The 22,576-nt window shown below is 39.7% G+C and overlaps 1 protein-coding gene across 2 annotated transcripts in view; it reads right to left on the reverse strand.

The window, feature by feature from the left end:
- Positions 1–22,576, reverse strand: part of frya (furry homolog a (Drosophila)) — a 96,764-nt gene that overhangs the window by 39,493 nt on the left and 34,695 nt on the right. For both annotated transcript variants that reach the window (XM_051678448.1, XM_051678447.1), the window contains exons 9-28: positions 22,301–22,393; positions 22,047–22,145; positions 21,853–21,954; positions 21,663–21,766; positions 18,671–18,779; positions 18,284–18,370; positions 18,018–18,189; positions 16,486–16,618; positions 15,914–16,021; positions 14,730–14,985; positions 14,242–14,424; positions 14,047–14,133; positions 13,422–13,681; positions 12,801–12,990; positions 12,558–12,682; positions 11,756–11,813; positions 4,767–4,858; positions 4,495–4,667; positions 3,156–3,316; positions 1,097–1,207 (exon numbers count right to left, since the gene is read on the reverse strand). In XM_051678448.1, the coding sequence (XP_051534408.1) occupies positions 1,097–1,207; positions 3,156–3,316; positions 4,495–4,667; positions 4,767–4,858; positions 11,756–11,813; positions 12,558–12,682; positions 12,801–12,990; positions 13,422–13,681; positions 14,047–14,133; positions 14,242–14,424; positions 14,730–14,985; positions 15,914–16,021; positions 16,486–16,618; positions 18,018–18,189; positions 18,284–18,370; positions 18,671–18,779; positions 21,663–21,766; positions 21,853–21,954; positions 22,047–22,145; positions 22,301–22,393 (2,703 nt within the window). The remainder of the gene's footprint in view (positions 1–1,096; positions 1,208–3,155; positions 3,317–4,494; positions 4,668–4,766; positions 4,859–11,755; positions 11,814–12,557; positions 12,683–12,800; positions 12,991–13,421; positions 13,682–14,046; positions 14,134–14,241; positions 14,425–14,729; positions 14,986–15,913; positions 16,022–16,485; positions 16,619–18,017; positions 18,190–18,283; positions 18,371–18,670; positions 18,780–21,662; positions 21,767–21,852; positions 21,955–22,046; positions 22,146–22,300; positions 22,394–22,576) is intronic.

Raw genomic sequence — 22,576 nt, forward strand, 5'->3', positions numbered from 1 at the left:
TTCAGGGGCATTTTTTTTTTTACTTTTTGAGGGCATATTTTTTCCTAACCATTTAAAAACTGTCTCATCTCTTTGTCAAATACCACAATTTAATCAATTAATTAATACAAATTCTCAAGGTTGAGAATTTATTACCTTTTACCCTAAGAATTCAATCAACATCAACTCATACTTTATGCAATACTTATAATATTTATAAATATGACTAAAATAAAATATGTAGAGCTATAGCAGATGTTAAAAAAAAATAAATAAAAAAAAAATCATTTTGACTTTTTTTTTTTTTGGTGCCATTTTTCCCCTGAGCCCCTCCTTAATTTTTGACCCTGGTTCAGTGGAAACATAAATACTGAAGTGGTTGGTCATTCAAAATCATCTTATTGGGTGGAGAAAAAAGGTAATACAAGGTTATATTATTTAAGCTGTCAACCAGTCAAAGCTGTGCTTTGGAACATGATTAACCAGGTCCCCAACGGCTTAGCCAAGATGTTCAACCAAGTCAACATCAGCATCACCAGTTGGTAGTCCAGATGATCAACCACCTAAATCAGATTGGACCAGCTAATGACCAGCTTTGACTAGCAAGAAACCATGTAAAACTACAGTTGTTGAGCATCTGGTAGTTGCAGTCATGGGCTTCAATATATATATATATATATATATATATATATATATATATATATATATATATATATATATATATATTGAACTTGGATGAATAACAAACAGCATTTAATGTGAGTTGTGCCATTGTCTGTATTGATATATTGCCATGTTTTAGCTCCACAAATAATATTTCAGGGCACAAAGCCATACTTTCACTTTAAAATTCAACATGTTCAGAACGATGCAAACAACACATTGCTCATTCATGAGCTGGGAAAAATAGAGAAAGAGAGATCTGAGAGAGAAGTGGCTTATCTTATGAAAAGGTACAAAACATCCCTGAGCAAATTTGTTATGGGTCAAAAGACACACTTGGAGATTCATTTAAAAGATAGATGTGTTAGTTTAGCACTATCAAAACCAAAGAAGCTATTGAACACGTATGTGGGTCATCCTGTTTCAGAACAGTGTTGAGTGTTTGGCCTCATACCCGCAGATCCTGGCAGGCAAGGATGTTATCCAGCCACTTATAGAGGTAGCCATCAGGAGAGAGGCCTCCGCTGTCGAACACAGGGCCACAACAAAGCACAGTCGACATGGCCTGTGAAAGAAAGACAAAACAACATTATTTTATGCAAAGCTTTTTTTTTACTTGGAATTTCCTGTTTTGAGGAATTCAGGTCCCATCGTGTCCTCCAAAAAACAATTCAAAGAAACACAGAAGAGGGCTCATATCATGCTCTGTGCATTTTTGATGTTATAAAGTTATGGTATGGACAAATTCCTAATGTTGTTCTAACCCCATATTACTTTTTTTTCTTCTATAGAAAACAAAGGGAGAAATTTTGAAGAATTGCACTGAGGCTTTCAAGCTTAAAAAAGGAAGGATGCAAATGCAGTTTTAAAGTATCAGAAAAGTGGTCCATATGACTTGTGTAGAATATTACAAGTCTTCGTAAGACATAAGATAGCTTTGTGTAAATAAGAGACCCAAATGTATATCATAATTCACTCAGAGTTCATGAGAATGAATCGTTCTTTTGAGTCTGATCTTTTCAATGCATCGGTTGATCTGCTTAAATTATTCATTTAAAATCACGACACTGATCCGGTCCTCGAGTTCATCTCACTGACTCAATGATTTGGTCTTGGCAGTTAACACCTCACTGGATTTGTAGACAAATGAATAACAACTTACTGTATTCAAAACATCCCAGATATGTATGACTTTCTTTCTTCTGCAGAACACAAACAAAGCTTTTTAGAAGAATATTTCAGCTCTGTAGGTCTTAGTGTATATGTTGTATGGACCACTTTTATGAAACTTTTTTGGCGCTTTTGAAAAAAAAAAAAAAAAAAAGTTTCATTTTTTTAAATGACTTCTTTTGTGTTCCACGGAAAAATTAAAGTTATTCAACTTATTAAAAACATCCCAGATATATATGACATTCTTTCTCCTGCAGAACACAAACAAAGATTTTTAGAAAAATATTTCAGCTCTGTAGGTCTTAGTGAATATGTCGTATGGACCACTTTTATGAAAATGTTATGGCGCTTTTGAAAAAAAAAAAAAAGTTTCATTTTTTAAAATGACTCCTTTTGTGTACCACAGAAAAATGAAAGTCATCTGGGTTTGGAACAGAACGAGGGTGAGTATACAGTATGATGACAATGTTCATTTCTGGGTAAGCTAATCCTTCAATGACACCAGGGTTCTGAAATTACACACCTTTTACAAATGCTACAACATTGTGAATGATCATTTTACAATACCCACCTTTCCATTAAGGGGAAGGGGTGTGTAAGGCAACACAAGAAGATACACGTACACACAAACAATAAGGTGAATGGGTGAAGAGGTGGGTGTAATTTTTCCAGAAATTCTAACCTCCAATGTGAACAAACCTGACTTGACATGTGTTTTTACACATCATCAATCTGCACCAAGCTAACCTTATGAGTACGAGGTTCCCTCAGACAAAACAAAGGACACATGCACTGTCATCAGAGATGGACTCATTCATCGCATATTGAACAAACTTTTGTCTCTCTGGCATGTCTGTCCACATTGAGGGCTTGCACTGTAAATTACCACAACATTCCCTAAGCCCTGTGTGCTGTGAGTAGACCTTGGTAGATAAAGTATGTGCAGTCTGAATTAGCAACAGCAGCAACATTTAAAATTAGAGATTGGGATTTACAGTGACGTGTCGATGTCTTTCCCAAGCTAATTTTTCCAAACACATACTTTCAGGTGCAGAATGGGATATACACATGGTCAATAACATAAAGACATTAACACTTTCATGCATGGAATCCTTGATGAAAGTTCCATAAAATTTGTATGCAATTCTAAGTAATAACAACCATCTAAACAAATATTTATCTATATTTAGTAGCTCGTACATGAAAGGGTTAAATTATACAGAAATGTAAAAATGATAGAAAATACATTATTATCACCTTTTCTTTATTTATGAACAAAATAGAATTGAGGCACCATTGAATATAGAGTTAACTTAAAATTATACAAACTTAGTCTGTACTACCTTAAGGGCACAATACTGGTATCTAGTAATCTGATGGTTCCGGTCGCTATAGCGATCCAGGGGAGTGAACATGATACTGAAGGGGCCAGCCCATTGGCTGAAGAGGATGAAGAGGTGGTGACGAAGGTTTTGTTGAGGAAAAAAGAAACGCCGATGATGCACTAAGACACAAATACAAAAGAGATGGGAGAAGAGAAACAGATGGATTAGATGTTAATATAATAAGGAGGATTAATAAAAAACATGACATTTGAATACTTTAAATGTGAAGTATGTCATCTGTCTCAAATATAGAACCACTAGCGTAAATAAACAGACTTGCAAAAAGACGGTTTTCAAATTGACTTCTCGAACACTCCCCCTTTGTGCCATTGATAATAAAAAGAGATTGTTCTGCCCCCAGACCCACACCATTGGTTGAGCCATCGTTTTGGACAAGAAATAAAGTCAAACAGATTTGGAACAACATGAGGGTGAGTAAATGATTATAGAATTTTGGGTGAACTATCCCTTTAAATGAAAAATATTTTTAAAGTTCCTTAAAATTTGAAACATTTCTAACTGTTATAGCTTTTTGAGGGAGGATAGGGCAATAATCGTATATTGTATGAGTCATCGTATGCCAATGAAGTGGCCCTTCATCTAATCTCCATCTATTTTAGGCAGTTTCTCCACTGGGTAGAGTCTGAATCAAGATCAACGTCAGGAGTCGGCTCCTGTGACTAAATACACTGTCACCTAGCTATGAATTCTATTTCCTAAACAAAGAAAATGTGAAATATTTCCCAGAGCAAGACGCAACTTTGTGGCAATCAGCATTATGTCATGACTTTAAATATGGGAAATAAATATTCAAAGCAGGAAGGATAACATGATGACTATTCATGAACAAACTTGCTGTTCTGTAAATATTATGAAGTCTTTGGAGAATTGTAGTGACTTATGAATGAGGAGGAATTACATAAATGTGAGTCACTATTTGACTTAAATTTGACCCGCCCATGATACATGGAAAGAAAGATATCAACTGCAAATATGATATACTTCTAAACAAAAAAAACAAAACAAAAAAATGCATCTAAATCAAGATTAAATGAAGTCCATAACCTATTTTGCTTTTTACATTATCTGACATATTTCCAAGGGAAACAGGATATTCAACTAAAACAAATGTATGGCGGGACATGGCTTTCTTCATCAGGAATTGATTGGATTGTGAAAAGTGTGCACTGCAAACCAAAAAGGAAAGGGTGGCTATGAGGAGGGATTAGTGATGTCAGCCAAAATGAAAATTTAACTTTATGTTCAGATTGTGAAATCTGTTATGGTTTTTCTTTACCTGGGATGCACTGTATAAGGTTGGCCACCATGGCACTGAAGTGAGCTCGGATGTCTTTGAGAATCTCCATGTCTTTGTCATTCTCAGCTTCCAGAAGCATCCGGGTCAGATCCACATACTCAAGAAAGAGAGCGCCCAAGGCCAGAGTATCCCGTTCCAGAGCTCCATTAGTGCTGAGAGACAGAGAGAGGGATCGTTTAATATTTTTTAAGCCTGAGAGTTCATAATGATAGGTGATGGTGGAACATAATCCATAATTATACCCTTCTCACCTGTCACTGATCACACCAGCATCCGCTAACAGCTCAAAGATCCTGAGGAGCTGGAGTCTCAGCAGATCTCTCCTCTCTCTACGTTTTTTATTCTGGAGAATACACAAGAGACTTTCTAAGCAAATAAAAATACCACATCCTGATATCACATATGTTTATCAATACAGTGGTTGTACCATAAGATAGTAATACTTTCAAAGAATACAATGGTATTACCATTGTAGAAGTACAAAAAATTTTTTATTGCCATGATACATGTCCAAAAAACATAGTATTACCATGGCAGAAGTACAAATAACATGGTATTACCAAAGTATATGTCCAAAAACATCCAAAAAAACATCGTATTACCATGGAAGAAGTACAAAAAATATGGTATTATCATAGAAAATGACCTTAAAACATCGTATTAACATGGTAGAAGTAAAAAAATATGGTATTACCATGGTACATGTACAATAAAACATGGTATCAATGGTAAATGTACAGAAAATATGGTATTATCAAAGTAAATGACCTTAAAACATCGTATTACCATGGTAGAAGTAAAAAAATATGGTATTACCATGGTACATGTACAATAAAACATGGTATTAGTGGTAAATGTACAAAACATATGGTATTATCATAGTAAATGACCTTACAACATAGTATTACCATGGCAGAAGTACAAATAACAAGGTATTACCAAAGAACATGTCCAAAAACAGGGTATTACCATGGTAGAAGTACAAAAAATATGGTATAACCATGGTACATGTACAATAAAACATAGTATTACCTTGGTAGCAGTACAATTAAACATGGTGCTAGTGGTAAATGTACAAAAATATGATATAATCATAGTAAATGACCATAAAACATGGTATTACCATGGTAGAAGTACAAAAACATTGTACAAAAAAAATGGTATCATCCTGGTTCATGTCCAAAAACATTGTATTACCATGGTAGAAGTACAAAAAATATGGTATTGCCATGGTACATGTCCAAAAACATCATACTACCATGGTACTTGCACAAAAAACATGGTATTACCATGGTAGAAGTACAAAAACATTATATTGCCATGATGCATGCACAAAAAAAATGGTATTACCATGGTAGAAGTACAACAAATATGGTATTACCATGGTATATGTACAAGAATAACATGGTATTTCCATGGTACATGTACAAAAAAATCTGGTATAACCATGGCACATGTAAATAAAACATGGTATTACCATGGTACATGGTAAATGTGTGGGGAGATGACCAACTTGCCACAGCACAAATATCTTTTTGGATTTTTCTGGATTTTCTCCCCTTTTCTCCCCAATTTGGCATGCCCAATTCCCAATGCGCTCTAGGTCCTCATGGTGGCGTAGTGACTCGCCTCAATCTGGGTGGCGGAGGATGGATCTCAGTTGCCTCTGCGTCTGAGATTGTCAATCCACGCATCTTATCACGTGGCTTGTTGAGTGCATTACTGTGGAGACCTAGTGCATGTGGAGGCTTCACGCTATTCTCCACGACATCCACGCACAATTCACCATGCGCCCCACCGAGAGCGAGAACCACATTATAGCAACCATGAGGAGGTTAACCCAACGTGACTCTACCCACCCTAGCAACCGGGCCAATTGGTTGCTTAGGAAGCCTGACTGGAGTCACTCAGCATGCCCTGGATTCGAACTTGCGACTCCAGGTGTGGTAGTCAGCATCTTTACTTGCTGAGCTACCCAGGCCACCACAGCACAAATATTTTGAACTGAAATGCCCTTGAACAGCACACAGGATGTGGCCATACCCCTAGTGGAAAGGGCCATAGACCCTCCAGAGGTTGCCGATTAGAGAGGCCCAATGAGAGAGGCGCTGGTGAGAAATAAGTTTACCCTTAAGAGAGTCAGACTATGAAATAAAGAGCTGACTACTCTCCCTTCAGGCTCTCGTCTTTTGCACATATGCCGTCAAAGCACGTACTGGGCACAAACAATGCAGACTCTCCTCCTCTGCAGAGGAAAAAGGTAGCGGGTGAAAAGCCAACAAGTCTAGTGACAGGCACGTGCTCGAGGAGTCACTCACCTTGAGCACAAATGCTGGGTTTGGTCTAAGGGTTACTTGTAAACCTCCCTGAGTGAACCACATACATGAGGAATGAACTGATAAAGTATGCAATTCACTTACTCATTTAACAGTTGTAAGAGCAAGTAACAAAGCTGTCTTTAAAGAGAGAAGCTTTAATGTAATACTCTCTAGCAGTTCAAACAAGGGCTGAGACAGCGCATTCAGGACCACGCTGGCACAACCGGTCTAGAGACCAGGTGTAACCTCCGAGGCCTCTCATAAAACGACAAATCAGTGGGTGCTGGCCCATATTGCTAGAGTCGATGCCCACATGACATGCTGATATGCTGATGATGTAGAAAAGGCTCTACCCTCATCTAAAAGGTCTAGCAGAAAGCACAATTCATCTGTCACTGAACACAAGTATGGAATGACATGTCTGTCTGCACACCATAATTCAAATACTCCCCATTTGAGATCATATAACGAATGCGTTGAGGCTGCCCTTGCACTCTGAATCGTTTCAATCACTCTTGGGGGCAAACCGGTGCTGTTTAAATTCAGCCTCTCACAGGCAAGTCCCAGAGAGCCAGTTTCTGAGGAGAGGGATGGAAGATTTCCCCACGTGCTTGAGAGAGAAGATCTCTGCGCAGCGATAGAGACCAGGGGTGATTGTGCACTATCTCTGCCATCCACAGCCTCCCTGGCAAGTTTGGAGCTATTAGAATAAGAGAATGACCAAACTCCCTCACTCTCCATAGCGTCAGTCTGATCAGACTCAATGGGGGAAACGCATACAGTAATGTGTGAGACCACGAGTGGGCTAGCACATCCACACCCAACAGTGCATCGTCACCCACCAGGGAGAAGAGCAGAGGACATTGCAAATTTCCCGCAATGCGAAGAGATCTAAGGCTGCCTGTCGAAATCTCTGCCAGATGAGGCTTGTCACTTGAGGGTGAAGCCTCCATTCTCAGTACAGAGGATTCCCTCTGGACAGCAAATCCGCTCCCCTGTTCATTACGCCTGGAACATGCTTTGCTCGCAATGACAACAGGTTTGCGTTGCTCCACACAATCAGTTTCTCTGCCAAACTGTGAAGCTGGCACGAGCGAACTCCCCCTTGCCGATTTATACAGGCTATCACCATTGTGTTGTCTGTCCTGATCAACACGTAGTGATTCCTGAGAAAAAAACACAACATTTCTGAGAACTAGAAACACTGTCAGCAACTTCAGAAAATGTGTGTGCTTTTCTCTCAGTACGGGAGTCCAAACACGTCTCACTGTTCTGCTGTCAAACACAGCACTCCAACCTGTGAGAAGCGTCCATCGTCACCACTTTTCCCATTAAAATCGGACCCAATGGATACCCTGTTCTGAGAAAAAACATGGCTCTCCAGTGATGGAGAGCCTTCATGCATTCTGATGAGACGGTCACTCCGCGACTGAGATGGTGCTGATGGCCCGAGCACAGTGGCGTTGTCCAGTTCTGAAATTCCCTCATTCGCAACAAGCCCAGGCCATTAATCCCAACAGCCAGAGACACGTCCTGAGAGAAACAGATCTCCCCCATTGAAAAAGGGAGATGCAGGTGCAAAACGCCTCCATTCAGCCTGAGCCCCAGATAAATTATCTCTTGCGAGGGAATAAGACAGCTCTTTGCTTGGTTTATTCTGAATCCCAAGCTCTCCAAATGTGTCACTAATGTTTTTGTATCTCTCTCCGCTTGCCGCTGAGATGGCACGTAAACGAGCAGGTCGTCTTGATAAGCCGACACTCTGATCTCCGCATTCATTAGCGGTGTCAGAGCCGATTCCACCAAAGGAATACCAAAGGAATTTTCACATACTCATAGGCTCTGTCCTGATAAGCGAACCTGAGATATTTCCTGTGAGCAAGAAAAATGTCTATGTGAAAATACACATCTTGGAGATCTATTGATGTAAACCAGTCACTGTGACAAATAGAATGAGACAAAGTTCTGAGCGTGAGCATTTTGAACTTGTACTTTCTGAGATGTTTGTTGAGGATCCATAAATCTATAATTGGATGGAGACCTCCCCCTCTTTTTGAAATTACAAAATACCGGGAATAAAACCCTGATGGCGTTCTTCCAACGGTATCATTTTTATCACTCCCCTGCTTAGTAAAGAGGATTTCTTCCTCTAAAATCAGAGCCGACTCCCCTTGTGCCACTGACATTAACACTTCATTGAAAAGAGGTGGTTTTACGGCAAATTGAAGCCTCTAACCCCTTTCTACTGGATTCAGAACCCAAGGATGAACTGCGCATGCACACCAGCGCTATGTCAAGGGCTATGTGCAACAATGCCCACTAGTGGCGTATAGAGGGAATGTGGCTCTGAAATGGGAGTCATTTATTTTTGTGTCTGTTTTTCTTTTCACACAATTCTGCACCCTCAGCACCCTGTCTGGATGCACCAGAGAATTCTTTATTTGAAACATACCATGAATGCTTGTGTGAACTGTCTCCTTCACCCTCAGAACGTACCCCACGGGTGGAGGGAGGAGAACATTTGCGGGGGCAACTGGGGAATGTGTGTTATCGCCCCGCACACACTTGGGAATGAAACTGATCTGTCTGTTTTGAACACAGGAAAATGTCCAACTTCCAGCGTCCATCTCCATTTCCCCGTGGAAGGGAGATAGTCGCCGATCACACGAGAGGTCCAGACAGAGAAACCCGTGGTGCTGTCTCCATGCCCCGCCTTGAAGCGAACAAATGCCTCAAGTCGCCCGTCTCTTCTTGTGCCCCTGGGGGTTAGAAGGGCAGTGTCCTGAGCGGCCACTGCAAAAGACGGTTTTGGCTTTGAATGGCCCATCTTGGGTTGCTGCACCATCTTGGGTTGCTGGAACGGCGTAGGGCAAGGAGGCTGTAAATCAGGCTGTCCTCCCTTTCCAGAGGGTCTGAAACTGGTCCGACTTGGCTGATAAAGACAAGCCGGCGGTTTTCGTGGGAGACATTCTTCAAACACCTCTCCTTCCTTTCTCCTCAGGTCTCACTGCTGGCGCATAGCCGAAATAGTGGCACCGAACATGGCCTTCGGATCTATAGGGGCATCTAAAAACTCCAAATTCTCTTTGTCAGAGAGCCCTGACAAGTTCTGTCATAGGGCTCTCTCACCTACCACCGCCAAACCCATGCTTCTCCCACAGCTTTGAACTGGGCCACGAGAAGTATGCAAGTTCAAGTCTGTGATAATGCAGATCTCCTCCCAGAGGGTGGGGTTGGGAGATCCGGATTCGAGCTGTCATCCCATCTCCTCTAACAGCTCAGCCTAATAAGCCGTCAAGAGGGATGTTGTGTTGAGGACTCGAACTGCAAGTGCTGAAGACTTATATATATTCTAGAAGACAGAAGCCACGAAGCACTCCATCTTCTCTGGCAGTGCGGCCCCTGTGGAGGAGAAAACCACTCGACGACCCTGGTGCAGGTGATTAGCAACCGATAATTCCACTGGGGGGTTGGATGGGGGTTGTAAGTTGAGCCTCCGGCACTCAGTGAGAAAAAGGCTTATCCCAATATTGCCTTATTTCCACCACACAGGCCAGGACGGCTGGGAGGAACTTCTTCACTGGAGGGAGGCGAGACGGGAGTCTCTCGCTATCGTACAAGTCCCTTTCAGCTCCCATACCCATTGGCTGTGACGGCCAGTCGATCAAGAGCTTAGCTGCGGCCCTACGACAGACCTCAAACAAATCCAACTCGGACTGAACCGGAGATGGAGAGCACTCCTTCTGCGTGCTTGGTGGCCGGGACTGATCCATGGGCAAAATGGAATCTTCTTCACCATCCTCGTCAGACAGATGTCAGACAAAACTTCATCATCCTCGTCGTCTTCTTCTCCTGCCAATGTGTCTTCAAACAGCAGGAGAAGGACTGGAGACACACTGTCCATAATTTTGCCCCATGACGGGGCCTGTGGACATTCTGCTGACTCTTCTCTGGCCTGAGAAGAGAGACACGGGTCCTTTCTGCCCACGACTGCGACCCTCAACCTTCTCTCCCGAAACTTGGTCAAGAAGGATGGACAATGGGAGCAACCCTCCGGGCTGGACAACGCGGTCTGAGCGTGTTTAGCCCCTAGGCATGAGATGCAATGCGGATGAAAATCTTTTGCGGAGATCCATGCACCGCATGCACATAAGTGGGGAGGGCGGCCTTTCCCACCTGAACTCTTCGGCTCTTTGGTTGCCATACTTCTGAGGTAAGTCCACCACAACGTGAAAACATACACAGAAAATACATTGAGCCACGAATAACTCTCTTTTATTTTCCTTTTATTTGAAGCATAGTAAGCACCGCAAAAAGTCGTAAAAACACCAGAAAGTGCCAAGAGTACAATAGCAAAGATAAACTCGCCATGACGCGTTAGTTCACTCCACTATATACAAATAACTGCCACTTCACAAACTCGCAGAAAAAGATTTCTTGCGTTTGAACGTTACCAATGGCTTCGCTGTTAAACAATTGAACAATAAATCCTAATGCATCTGCTTCCGAAAATCTTCCACGGGGAAGAGAGCGAGAATAAGGCAGCAACAGGTAGTTGTGGTTTATATTAGGGACAGGGCCACCGCTGGCCAAATTTATGCCCTACACAGGGCTCAGAAATCATCAGACAGGTAGTGAGATACCGAACGAGTGTTAGAAAGAGAACATGGTATTACCATGGAACATATAAAAAACACATAGTATTACCATGATACATGTACAATAAAATAAGGTATGACCACGGTACCCTGTCCAAAAAAATATGCTAATGGTACTTTGGTACACTTTTGCTAGTGTAAGATGTAGTGTCATTTAATTTATGAAACATTAATGTATCACTTGAGTGGACCATTTACAACAAAACAAGTCATGGCACATACCAACTGATCTAACTGAACAATTAAAAAAATGATATAACTGACCTCAGGTCTCCTTTCTAAAGCTTCCTTCATCAAAGGATGCAGTTCCTCAACCAGCTCTCTGTACGAGACACATCAAATATAAAATCAATAAGACTGAAGAAGAATCAATACAGTGCTGCCACAGTTTCCAGAGCAATAATTGCTCTTCCCCTAAATACTTCTCTGATTCCAAGAACTATAAAAAGGCAGACAAAACTATGCAATATGACTTCTGGTCAATGATTTGGAGAAGACTGTTCAGATTAATGGATGATCTCAAATTTAGTTTACCAGGAAAAAACTAAAAGATGACATGTCAAATAATTCACCTGGAGTCTTAAAATAATTTGACATTTTAAATCTATTTTCTATCAAAACATAGAGTCGTAGCAGAACTAATGGAATTATAAAGTCAACTGGATGTTGTTCCATGACAGATATTTTAATAGTTTTCTCTGTCAAGACATGTATGAAATCAATTACATACTGGGTGGTTTTTGCTTTACCTTATCAAAATTAAGGAATTCAAAAGTATGACAAGCACACGGCTGAGGTATGACTGGAATGTGAACATCAGACATGTGCTGCTCATGGCATTTAAAAAAAATCTTGCTGTACTGACATTTGATGCAACATCCAACACAAAGTGGGAAATGAAGTGGAAATTAATTCAAAAAGCTTATATTATGAAATGGCACTAGTAGAATGTGACATCTTTCTGGAGATAAACCCATCTAAATGTATACAGTGGTTTCTGAGTTAGCCACATGTGAGGAAATATCAAATGCCTTTAATTAGGGCCTCTAAATGTGCTAAATAGTACCTGAAAACAAGTGAGTTTGTGCGACCAAATCCAAGCACCAAAGACTCTGTGATGTCAATGCTCTCTGATCGCATCAGTGGGACCAACTGCTTCAGAAGCCAAGCGACAGATGGGGTCCCCAGAATCTAATAAACCAAAAGTGAAAGAAACCAATCAGTAAATAAATCAGTCAATAATTCAAATTAAACAAACATAATTCTACATAAGTTAGAATAGATATGATCCAAAAGAAGCCTCACCCACCTTACTGTCATAGCTGCTGTTGCTCTCTGTGCTGGGTGTGATGATCTCAGGGGTGGAGGCTCGGAGATGACCTGGACTCATGATGCTGGGTTTGGCCACCCCAAAACACAGAATCAGGTAGTTTCTCCAGAGAGACACATAGCTGTCTGCTAAACCAGCTGAGTTTGTCTTCTTAGCATTAGCTGGGTAGCTAAAAGATACAGTCAGAACAGTCAGCATTGTACTAATTGTTCAAAGTGGACAGCTGTGTTGAGAGACACTCTATTATTATGAATGTATGCAAAAAGAAGGGTAACCCAAAGAGGATTGCACAGGGTCAGCTATGATGGGCAGAACCACTTATACTGTACAAGTGCAGTAACATAATAAGGCAATAGCTAGTGTGGGAGCCATTCAAAGCTTAAACTAAGGAAGAGAATCCATGCTTAAAAACCTCCTGCAATCTGAGTGCAGGTTAAAGCCTTGTCTACTTAGGTTTAAAATGATTACATAACAACCTATAGGGCTGCAACTATTACAGCTAAAATGCAGAGTGCAATAAAGACCTGTCCACAGAGGAACTTCTCAATGAGAAACCTTTAAAGGTCAAAGGCATCTTTAAATGTGTTATCCACCCCTCACCTGGGCTCGAGTAAGGGCATGAGGAGTTGCAGGCGGGTGAAGGCATAGGGCCATGCGTAGCTGAGCGCCGTGGGGCAGTGCTTGGGCAGGTACTCTTGTCTCAGAAGACTGAAGAGGCACAGAGCCCAAGGCTCTTTCAAAGACTGAGCCAAGATCCACACACGAGACGGGCTCCGCACATCGTAGTGGCTGCCGACCAGAGATCCGTTCCACTCCACCAGCCACTGCAGGTCTGCATGCTGCCCAGCTGGGAGAGTTGCCTGCAAGGCCAAGGAAAGAGGGGTCACGGGGGAGAGATCACGGAAGATATTGCACCAAAGTAAAGATATGAAACCCATTTGATAAAATACTGTTTTAGGATAAACACTTGTTTTTGTGTCTCTAAAAGTATTTGAACTAAGAATTTCAACTAAGAATCATCAGGCACTGTAATATACTGTAATATATAATATATATTCTCTTTGTATATGATATGAAGCTTTAACCCCAGACCTTGAAGCTTTTACCTCATGTGCTCAGAACAGAAGACACTTTGTAGAGATACAGAGGGTCTTCAGTGATGTCTTCCAAGATTACTGAGCACATGCAAGTGAAACCGCAAAACACTGAACAAAGAGGCACTCACCGAGTCTGCCACTGCCACGCTGGCAAAGCTCTCGAGCACCACCGGACTCAGCTGGTCCAAAACATCTATCATGGGCCTCTCATCATCCTGTGTAAGGAATAAAGACAATCATAACCATTAACTGAGTGTACGTTCAGTCAAATATGTTTGAATTGACTTCAGCTGGGGCTGACTCAGGCTCCAAGTGCCTCTTACTTCAGTCTGTCCGATGGTGAGGAAGATTTGGCGGACTTCTCGAAGGATGGACACAGCTAGTTTACGTGTGGCGGTCTGGCAGGAGCACAGCAGCACTAGAGCGAGACCCTCAACAGCGTGTAGTACTGCAGAGTGAGGGGTCCGTTCTGCAGGCAGCCTGGAGCCAGAGTTACTCTGTAACAACTGAAGTGCACACACACAGCTTACTTACAGTACGGTGTAGAAAATTGCTTGATCTCACAGTAAAATCTTTGACTTTTAAATGCAGACTTTGGTGTCTTGGCAAATCTTAGCACAGTTTGAGACACTGCTGGGATCTTTTATGAAACTATAGAGGAGACACGTGATATTATTGGGCTCTTTCTTTCAGGACGACTCTTAAGCAAAAGTAGGAGCAACAACTGAGATGTTAAAGAGATCTCTTTTGTGATTTTCATCCATATTGGTAAAACCCCCAAACTAAAACAAGCTTTCTTTTAGCCCCTTACTTCAGTGGAGCAGATCTTAGAAGTGTCCAGGCTCTTGCTGGTGCTTAGCAGGGCCAGTTTCCACTGGGTGAGTAACTGTAGCAGCAGTTTAAGTGAGGAGTCAAGCAGACCTTGGTGTGTGTCCTGCACCTCACGCAGCAGGAAGCTGCAATAGCCCAGGAGAACTTCTTCTCGCCAGTCGGAAAAGTCCACCAGTAGACTCTGCAGGGAATTCTGAGCTATAAGACGCAGTTCATCATCCATATGGATTGTTAACCTGTAAAAGACAGCCAGACAGAATTAACAGGAATGCAGTTTCCACAGTTGGCATACATTACAAAGGTGTATACTGAAAAAAGTACATGATTTTATGTGTGTACAATTAACAGAATTCCAGTGAATGGAGGACTTATGGGCATGGTGTCCAGGTTGCAATATAACAGCATACTGTACAGACATAGACCGATATTGCTTTTTCATGTTTGATATCAATACTGATTATTTTTAAGTGTCCGATAACTATTGTGCATAACCAGTTTTTAATTCTTGTTTTATTTATGCTTTAAGACAAAACAATAGCTTAATTATTCATCACTAACCTCTGAAGGTAAACAGCCTGCTTTGTAAGACTAATATTGTGAAAAGTAGAGGTAGTAGATGTATATCGGTTTTACCGATTAAATCGGTGCCGATAGTTGCTTTTTGGAACTATTGTATCAGCAAAAATTTATGGCGATAGTTGCAGATAGTTTTTTTCATCATTTCGTCATTTGAAAATAAGAGTCTCCGGTGTGTTTCGGGCTTGTTTATACTTAAAAGTCCCGCAATATCCACCAAATTTTAATTTCTTCTGGTTATTTTGGGATTTTGGTTGAACAATAAACTGCATCTGGGATTTTATTAATTAAGGACTCTTTGTCTGTGCCTCTCATAGTAAGGAAAGAATAAATAATTTTTGGACATTCAATAAATCAATTTTAAACTATCGGCTGATTAATTGGTTATCAGCCTTTCCCACCAACTTAGTTATCGTATCGAATAATATCAAAATCCACTATCGGTCCACCTCTAGTGCAGTCAGCAAATAATTAATTTAATCCATTTATTGGCAGATCATGTTACTGAAGCTTTGCGGAAACCTGACCGCAATATAATAAATGCTTCTGACACACCAATTCACGCATCAGACATATAAACACACTCACCGTGCCAAAAGGTCTATGAGTTCTGACTTGGACATGCCATCAGGAAGGATGCGTGGAATGGCAGCCATGCATGTCCGAAAGAGGTCAATTTTAGGCTTTCGCTCACCCCTGCCAATGTAGAGAGGTCACATTAGACCGAACAGAAGTAAGTGCTTTTAATAGGGTAAAAAACATGTTTAGTTGGATTGCTGGATCAGACAGGTGTCTACAGAAAGTTGGATAGACCACATGAGACAATATTGGACAGAGACAAACAGAGTTCAAAGACAAATGTTATTGCAAAGAAAGACAGCTTTGAATCAATCTCAATGTATCATTTTGAGTATGATTTTCCCAACCTGACTGTGTATATATGTGTAATATTGGATGAGTATGATGATTTATAATGTATATTTCATTCATTCTTATTTTGTCTCTTTTTTTCATTCATGTCAACACCAGCATCATGTAAACTTCAGAAGTCTAAATTTCTAGACTGATTTGAATGTAGATTATTTAAACATTAATTTAGCTAATGGTGTACAAAAATCATCACTCTTGTGACAGAGCAAATCATGTCATGTGTCACATACGTGATCATATCCTCGGGTTCCTTATTCAGCATCTGTGCGTTACTCAGCATCATACAGCGGCCTACTTCCTTATCCAAATGTCTCAGGATGCTGTCTAAAGCTTTTCGCACTTGGGAGTAATAGAGAGACATCCCTGAGATGTCGAAAACACAAAGACAGTGAAAAACTGTAAAAGGGCACATTTTCCATCAATCATTTCAGTTCAGTCCATTAATAAGACTTCTTGCAAAGCTTGTATTGCTCTCATGCTTTCTAACCTTTTCTTTTCTTAAATGTTTATATATTAAATGGATAGTTCACCCAACAAAGAAAATTCTCTCATCATTTACTCACCCTCATGCCATCCCAGATTTGCATGACTTTCTTTCTTCTGCTAAACCCAAACAAAGATTGTTAGAAGAATATCTCAGCTTTGTAGGTCCATACAATGTAAGTGAATGGTGACCAGACCTCTGAAACACCAAAAAGCACATAAAGGAAACAAAGAAGTAATTCGTATGACACCAGTGGTTAAATCAATATCTTTAGAAGAAATATAATAGGTGTGGGTGAGAAACAGATAAAAAGTTAAGTCCTTTTTTTACTCTAAATCTACACTTTCACTTTATATTTTACATCTGAAAGTCACAGGTGGTGCCTGTTTATTTTCACTTTCACATTTGAAAGTGAAAGTTAAAGTGGAGATTTAGAATAAAAAATTATTTAAATATTGTTCTGTTTCTCAGCCACACTTATATTGCTTCTGAAGATCTGGATTTAAACACTCAAGTCATATGGATTACTTTTATGTTTTCTTTATGTTATTTTTGGAGCTACAAATGTCTGATCACTTGCATATGGACCTACAGAGCTGACATATTTTTCTAAAAATCTTTATTTGTGTTTTGCTGAAGAAAGAAAGTCATACACATTTGGGATGGCCTGAGGGTGAGTAAATGATGAGAGAATTTTCATTTTTTTTGGGTGAACTATCCCTTTAATGACAACAAGTGCCTTTCAGATGCCAAAAAGTGCCACATCCATTTCCTAATTTATTTTCAAATGTTTTAAAATGGAGAATCACTACAGCAACTACAGATACAGTATAACATGGTCCCAAAAGTATTTGGACACTTAAGCCATACTTAAAAAAATTACGTTTATTGTATTGTTTACCAAATATCAAGCTAACTGACATCTGCAAACAAATGATGCTAGGCCTTTTCTCAGAATAAGCATCACTTATCCTCACTACGGACATGTTCCATAAAGCATTCATATCAAAAAGTGTACTTTTTGTCTACATTTTTAACAGTATATCTATTTTATCATTTAAATCCTAAAACATTTCTATTTGTTAACTCTTTTGATTGAAAACTTTGCTTATACTTTTCTTTCTTTATAATAAATCCTACTTGGTTTGATATTTTATCTAATGCAATGACATTTTAGACTTTAAAGTGTGGCTTAAGTGTCCAAATACCTTTTTGAGCACTGTAAAAGTAGTTTTCAGTTCTACACCTCCTTAAAACTTTACTCTTTTATTAACTTGCCAATGACTTTTGCCTCCTCCTCAGAGAGAGGCTTGCTCAGGTATATCTTTTTGACCCGTAGCGTGTTCCCAGATGGTAGCGTGGCTCCTGTGTTAGGCATGGGGGGTTCGCCATCTTTCTGCTGCAGCTTGTCAGCAATGACCAGGAATGCTCTGAGACCTATATTCATTCTCTAGAGATCACACATCCATGACATCATGAAATAAACTGAAATAGACTGAAATAAAGCTACTATACTAATGTACAGTATTTGATGATTTCTTTACCTCTGGATTAAGACTAAAGGCTTTTGCTGGTTTCCCAACACACAGTAGGTCAAAAATGACTTCTTTCATTGCAAAGTCAAGTCTTTCCTGTATGAGAAAAGAGAATAAGGAAATAAATGCAAAATGTAAATATTTTAACATACATGATGCATCAGTCATATTACAACCCATAGTGTTGCAAATTATGACAGGAATTTGATCAGTCACTGAATTATTATTTTGGTAGCAAAACTAATTTCTGTCCATAGACATACAGTACAGTATACTCACTAGTTTTCACAACAAACAAGAGTTAAGTCTTGTATCATGGTTTAACAGCCAACAACAGACTTACATTGGGGTCTTATTTTTTAGATATGACTGTCTGTCATAACACTGCAGACATACCTGTGCAATAAACTGGATAATTTTAATGAATATATTGAGAGGCATGTCTTTAGGAACCACGCTACGAGATCCTTTGGGGAACAGGGTCATCACAATAGAGTTGAGGCGTCTGTGGGGGCGAAATCACAGTGTTAACCAATAACAAGTTTAGATTCAATGATTGACACATACACAAAAATAAGTTCAAAGCATGATGACACAGATAACTTGTTATAATTAGCATTCCATTACAGTGGCAGAGCTTATCTTGCCCTATATATGAAATCACTTTTATTTTAAGATTAAAAATAGCTTGGTTGAAGTCAGGCTTGACCTCTTTGGGCTTATTATTGCCTCTAAGCTGTTGGTAACCACTGTATCCCATAATGCAATATCCAGTGTGACAAATGAACCATGACTGAAGTTATTTATATATATATATATATATATATATATATATATATATATATATATATATATTTTTTTTTTTTTTTTTTTTTTTTAATTTTTTTTTTATTACTTGATTGGACTGCCAAACTTAAGACATTTGTATACAAAATTGGATCAAACATGCAAAATAACCGTTTTTATTTTTGGGATGATAACTGGATACTGTTTGAGTAATTATAGGAATTGTCCAAATTTAATACAAGTTAAGCTTAATTAACAGCATTTGTGGCATAAAGCTGATAAATAAAGATAAATAAAAAAACAAATGTGATGAGGAGGAGGGTGTGGCCGGGCCGTGATGGTGCACAGCCGGCACTGAATCAGCTGATCAGCAGGACTGCCAGATAAAGGGGAGCCAGAGACGCCAGTCTGAGAGAGAGATGCACGCGGCCGCGTTGCATGTGTGTCTGTGTTTGTTTTATGTTGTTTTAAGTTTGAGTTTTGACATTAAACTTATGTTTACTGTTCAGCTGGATCCCGCCTCCTCCTTGCCTGTCCTTATACTGTTACACCACAAAAAAAATTTCAACTTGCCCATCATTTATTTAAAAAAAAGAGGCAAAAATCACAGTTACAGTAAAGCACTTACAATGGCAGTGAATGGGGCCGGTCCATAAATGCTAAAATACACCGTTTCAAAGGTAAACGTAAATTTAGTTAATAAACGAAGGTTCGAGAGGAACATGCCCATCTAATCAATCAGTTAAATGTAGAATATACTGTATAAGCCGCTGCTTACCTTACCCTGACAACAAACCTTCTGACATCCCTCCACCTCCCCATCTCCTCCCCTATTCTAGTTCCTGCCTTATAGCTATCCTAATACTTTCACTAGTCCCAAGGGGGGGTAAATTAGTGCTAGTATCAAGGCTCAACCTCAAGCCCCTCCTTTGCGAACAGCAAGTCACATACGTTTACCAATTATCTGAAGATTATATGGGCAGGCGAACTTGTGAAACATTATATGTGTTAACATGATTTTAGTGTGATAAAATAGTTTACTACTAACCTTATCTGTGTAAAGATATATCCAAAACCAGGACAATGAGGTTTTGTTGTCATGACAATTAAGTTGCAATATTGGATATAACTTTACACAGACAAGGTTAGTAAGCGATTTTATCACACTGAAATATTGATAAAATGTATATCGTTTATGTCTTGTGTGTATTTTAGCATCTTTGGACTGGCCCCATTCGCTTCCATTGTAAGTGCCTTACAGTTTCTGTGATTTTTATCTCTTTTTTTTTACTTAAAGAGGGGAGTCAAAATTATTTATTGTCATTACCAAAAATGCTGTTAATTGAGCTTATTTCACGGTTCACTGGAATAATCTGTTCTGTTTGGTCAATGGCGCCATTTAGTGGTCTGATATTTCTGAGTAACAACCGCACATCCACATATCAGACCGCACATACAGGAATTGCGAGCCATCTTTACTACTTATCGGATCACTGTGCGTGCTATACAAGTAAGCTAATTTCAACTCAGACAGTCATTAATTACAAAATAAACACCAACAGAACTCTGACGCAAACTGGAGGTGGAAATTAGCTGTTCAGCTATTTTTGTCCTCACATAATTATATTATTTCAACTCAAATCAAAGTTTCCATTTCCATTTATTTATTAATTTGGTGAGTAACCGTTTATTTAGCGGGACAATTTACTGTCAGCTGGTTGTTATTGCAAAATAAATCCATTCAGGCTTATACATGACTGTGTATTATCCCTTACTTAACTTCTGTTGAACCCAGAACATTCATGTGCCAACAATTTAGCAAACTACTATTTGAATTGTTTATAACTGCATAATGTGTACTGTGTCACATCCTATTTAAAACAAATAATAATAATAGAAAAGTGTATACTGCAGCACAGTAAGCTAGTTTTCCATTCCGAACCAAGCTCACTATTCAAAAAATACTACCACAACTTCCCCTTCTGGTGTTGAAATCCTCTAAGGATTGTACACCCTTTCCCAAACAACGTCAACCACATGTTATGATAATCCTGATCAATCTATTATGGATTAGAAACATAAGAAATCAACACTTCTTCACTGTTCAGTTCAGGCCCTGAAGCCCAAACATGGGTGTGTACTCTATATAGTTGTTTTTGCCAAGACTTCGATTCCCACTGGACCATCTTGGCGTTCCAACACCCATCACCCATGACCACCAGTCTCACTCCTTTCTCCACCCATTTCTGGCAACACTGTTAGTAATTACCAAGCCTTAAACCCCTTCACCTGAGGCACGATGACTGTAATAGATTGCTTGTTTACTCGACTCCCAACTACCACTGAGAAGGAGTGAGGTCAACGCCCGGTTCATTGGAGTAACGGCCATGGGAAGGGCAGGGTACAGACACTTGTTTTAATTTAGTTTTTTTAGCCCTTCCAAACTCCACCAAGAAAGCTGGTATTCATTAAAGATGGCTTGTATTACATAAAATCAGTTTGCTCCTCATTCCACTATCTTGACTTGGGGGACCTTCTTGTAGAGGCTATAAACTCAACATATAGCTCAACACAAGTAGTTACAGTTAAGGGACATGCTTACCCCTGCGTCGCAGTGTTGCTCTCGCATTTAATGCGGATCATGTAGACCCACAAGAGTCGGTAGAGGGATTCCAATGCTACCCGTGCCATTTTTGGGTCCTTGCTCTGTAATGAGGAAGCATAGTAATCCTGGCTATCCTGGTTGCACTACTAGTTGGAAAATAAATAAAAGAAGAAGAACTCTGACATACTTTAAGATTGGATAGGCAGTTGTTGAGAAAGATGTGCCATCGGTTGAGGAAGAATTGTTTCTGGCTGACACACAGCAAACACGTCACCAGTGGATACAAAGCCTAACAGACCAAAGATATTGGTACACTGTAATGTTCAAAATGTATCTTATCACACAGTATGAAACATTTATCCATTTGAAAGCATGACTGACCAGAGAATGCTTTTTTCTTGTTGACAGATCCAAGGTGGAATCATACAAGCTCTCCACAAAGTTCCTTAGACAAGGAACATTAACCTCATTCTTGACAGCCTTCAGTAAAAGTATACAGAATGAGCAGAACACTGAATAAAGTATACATTCTCAGATGTATGGTTCGGAAGATGCAAAATACATGTAAATAAGACAATGTGGTTGGTGTTACGAACAAGCAGAGTATTGAGAGATTTTTATAAAATTTCTCTAACCGCTGCAACAGGAATCAGAATTTCCACAAAGAGTCCTGCTAAAGCGTGTTTGATGTCTTTTTCCTTCACTTCCAGGAAATACTGTGCACACTCCTGTGACAGAAGAAACACAGCATAGCGCAATAGAGGGTTAGCTTTCACTTTTAAGCTAAACCCTATTCTGAGACTGATGTTATTAAACTTACCACTATAGCCTTGTCTGAGAGAGTCTCCAAATTCAGTATAAATACATAATAATTAAATAAAGACCACAAATCAAACTAGTAGTGCTGTGCT

Source organism: Myxocyprinus asiaticus, chromosome 39, assembly GCF_019703515.2.
Source record: "Myxocyprinus asiaticus isolate MX2 ecotype Aquarium Trade chromosome 39, UBuf_Myxa_2, whole genome shotgun sequence".
Classification (NCBI taxonomy): Eukaryota; Metazoa; Chordata; class Actinopteri; order Cypriniformes; family Catostomidae; genus Myxocyprinus; species Myxocyprinus asiaticus.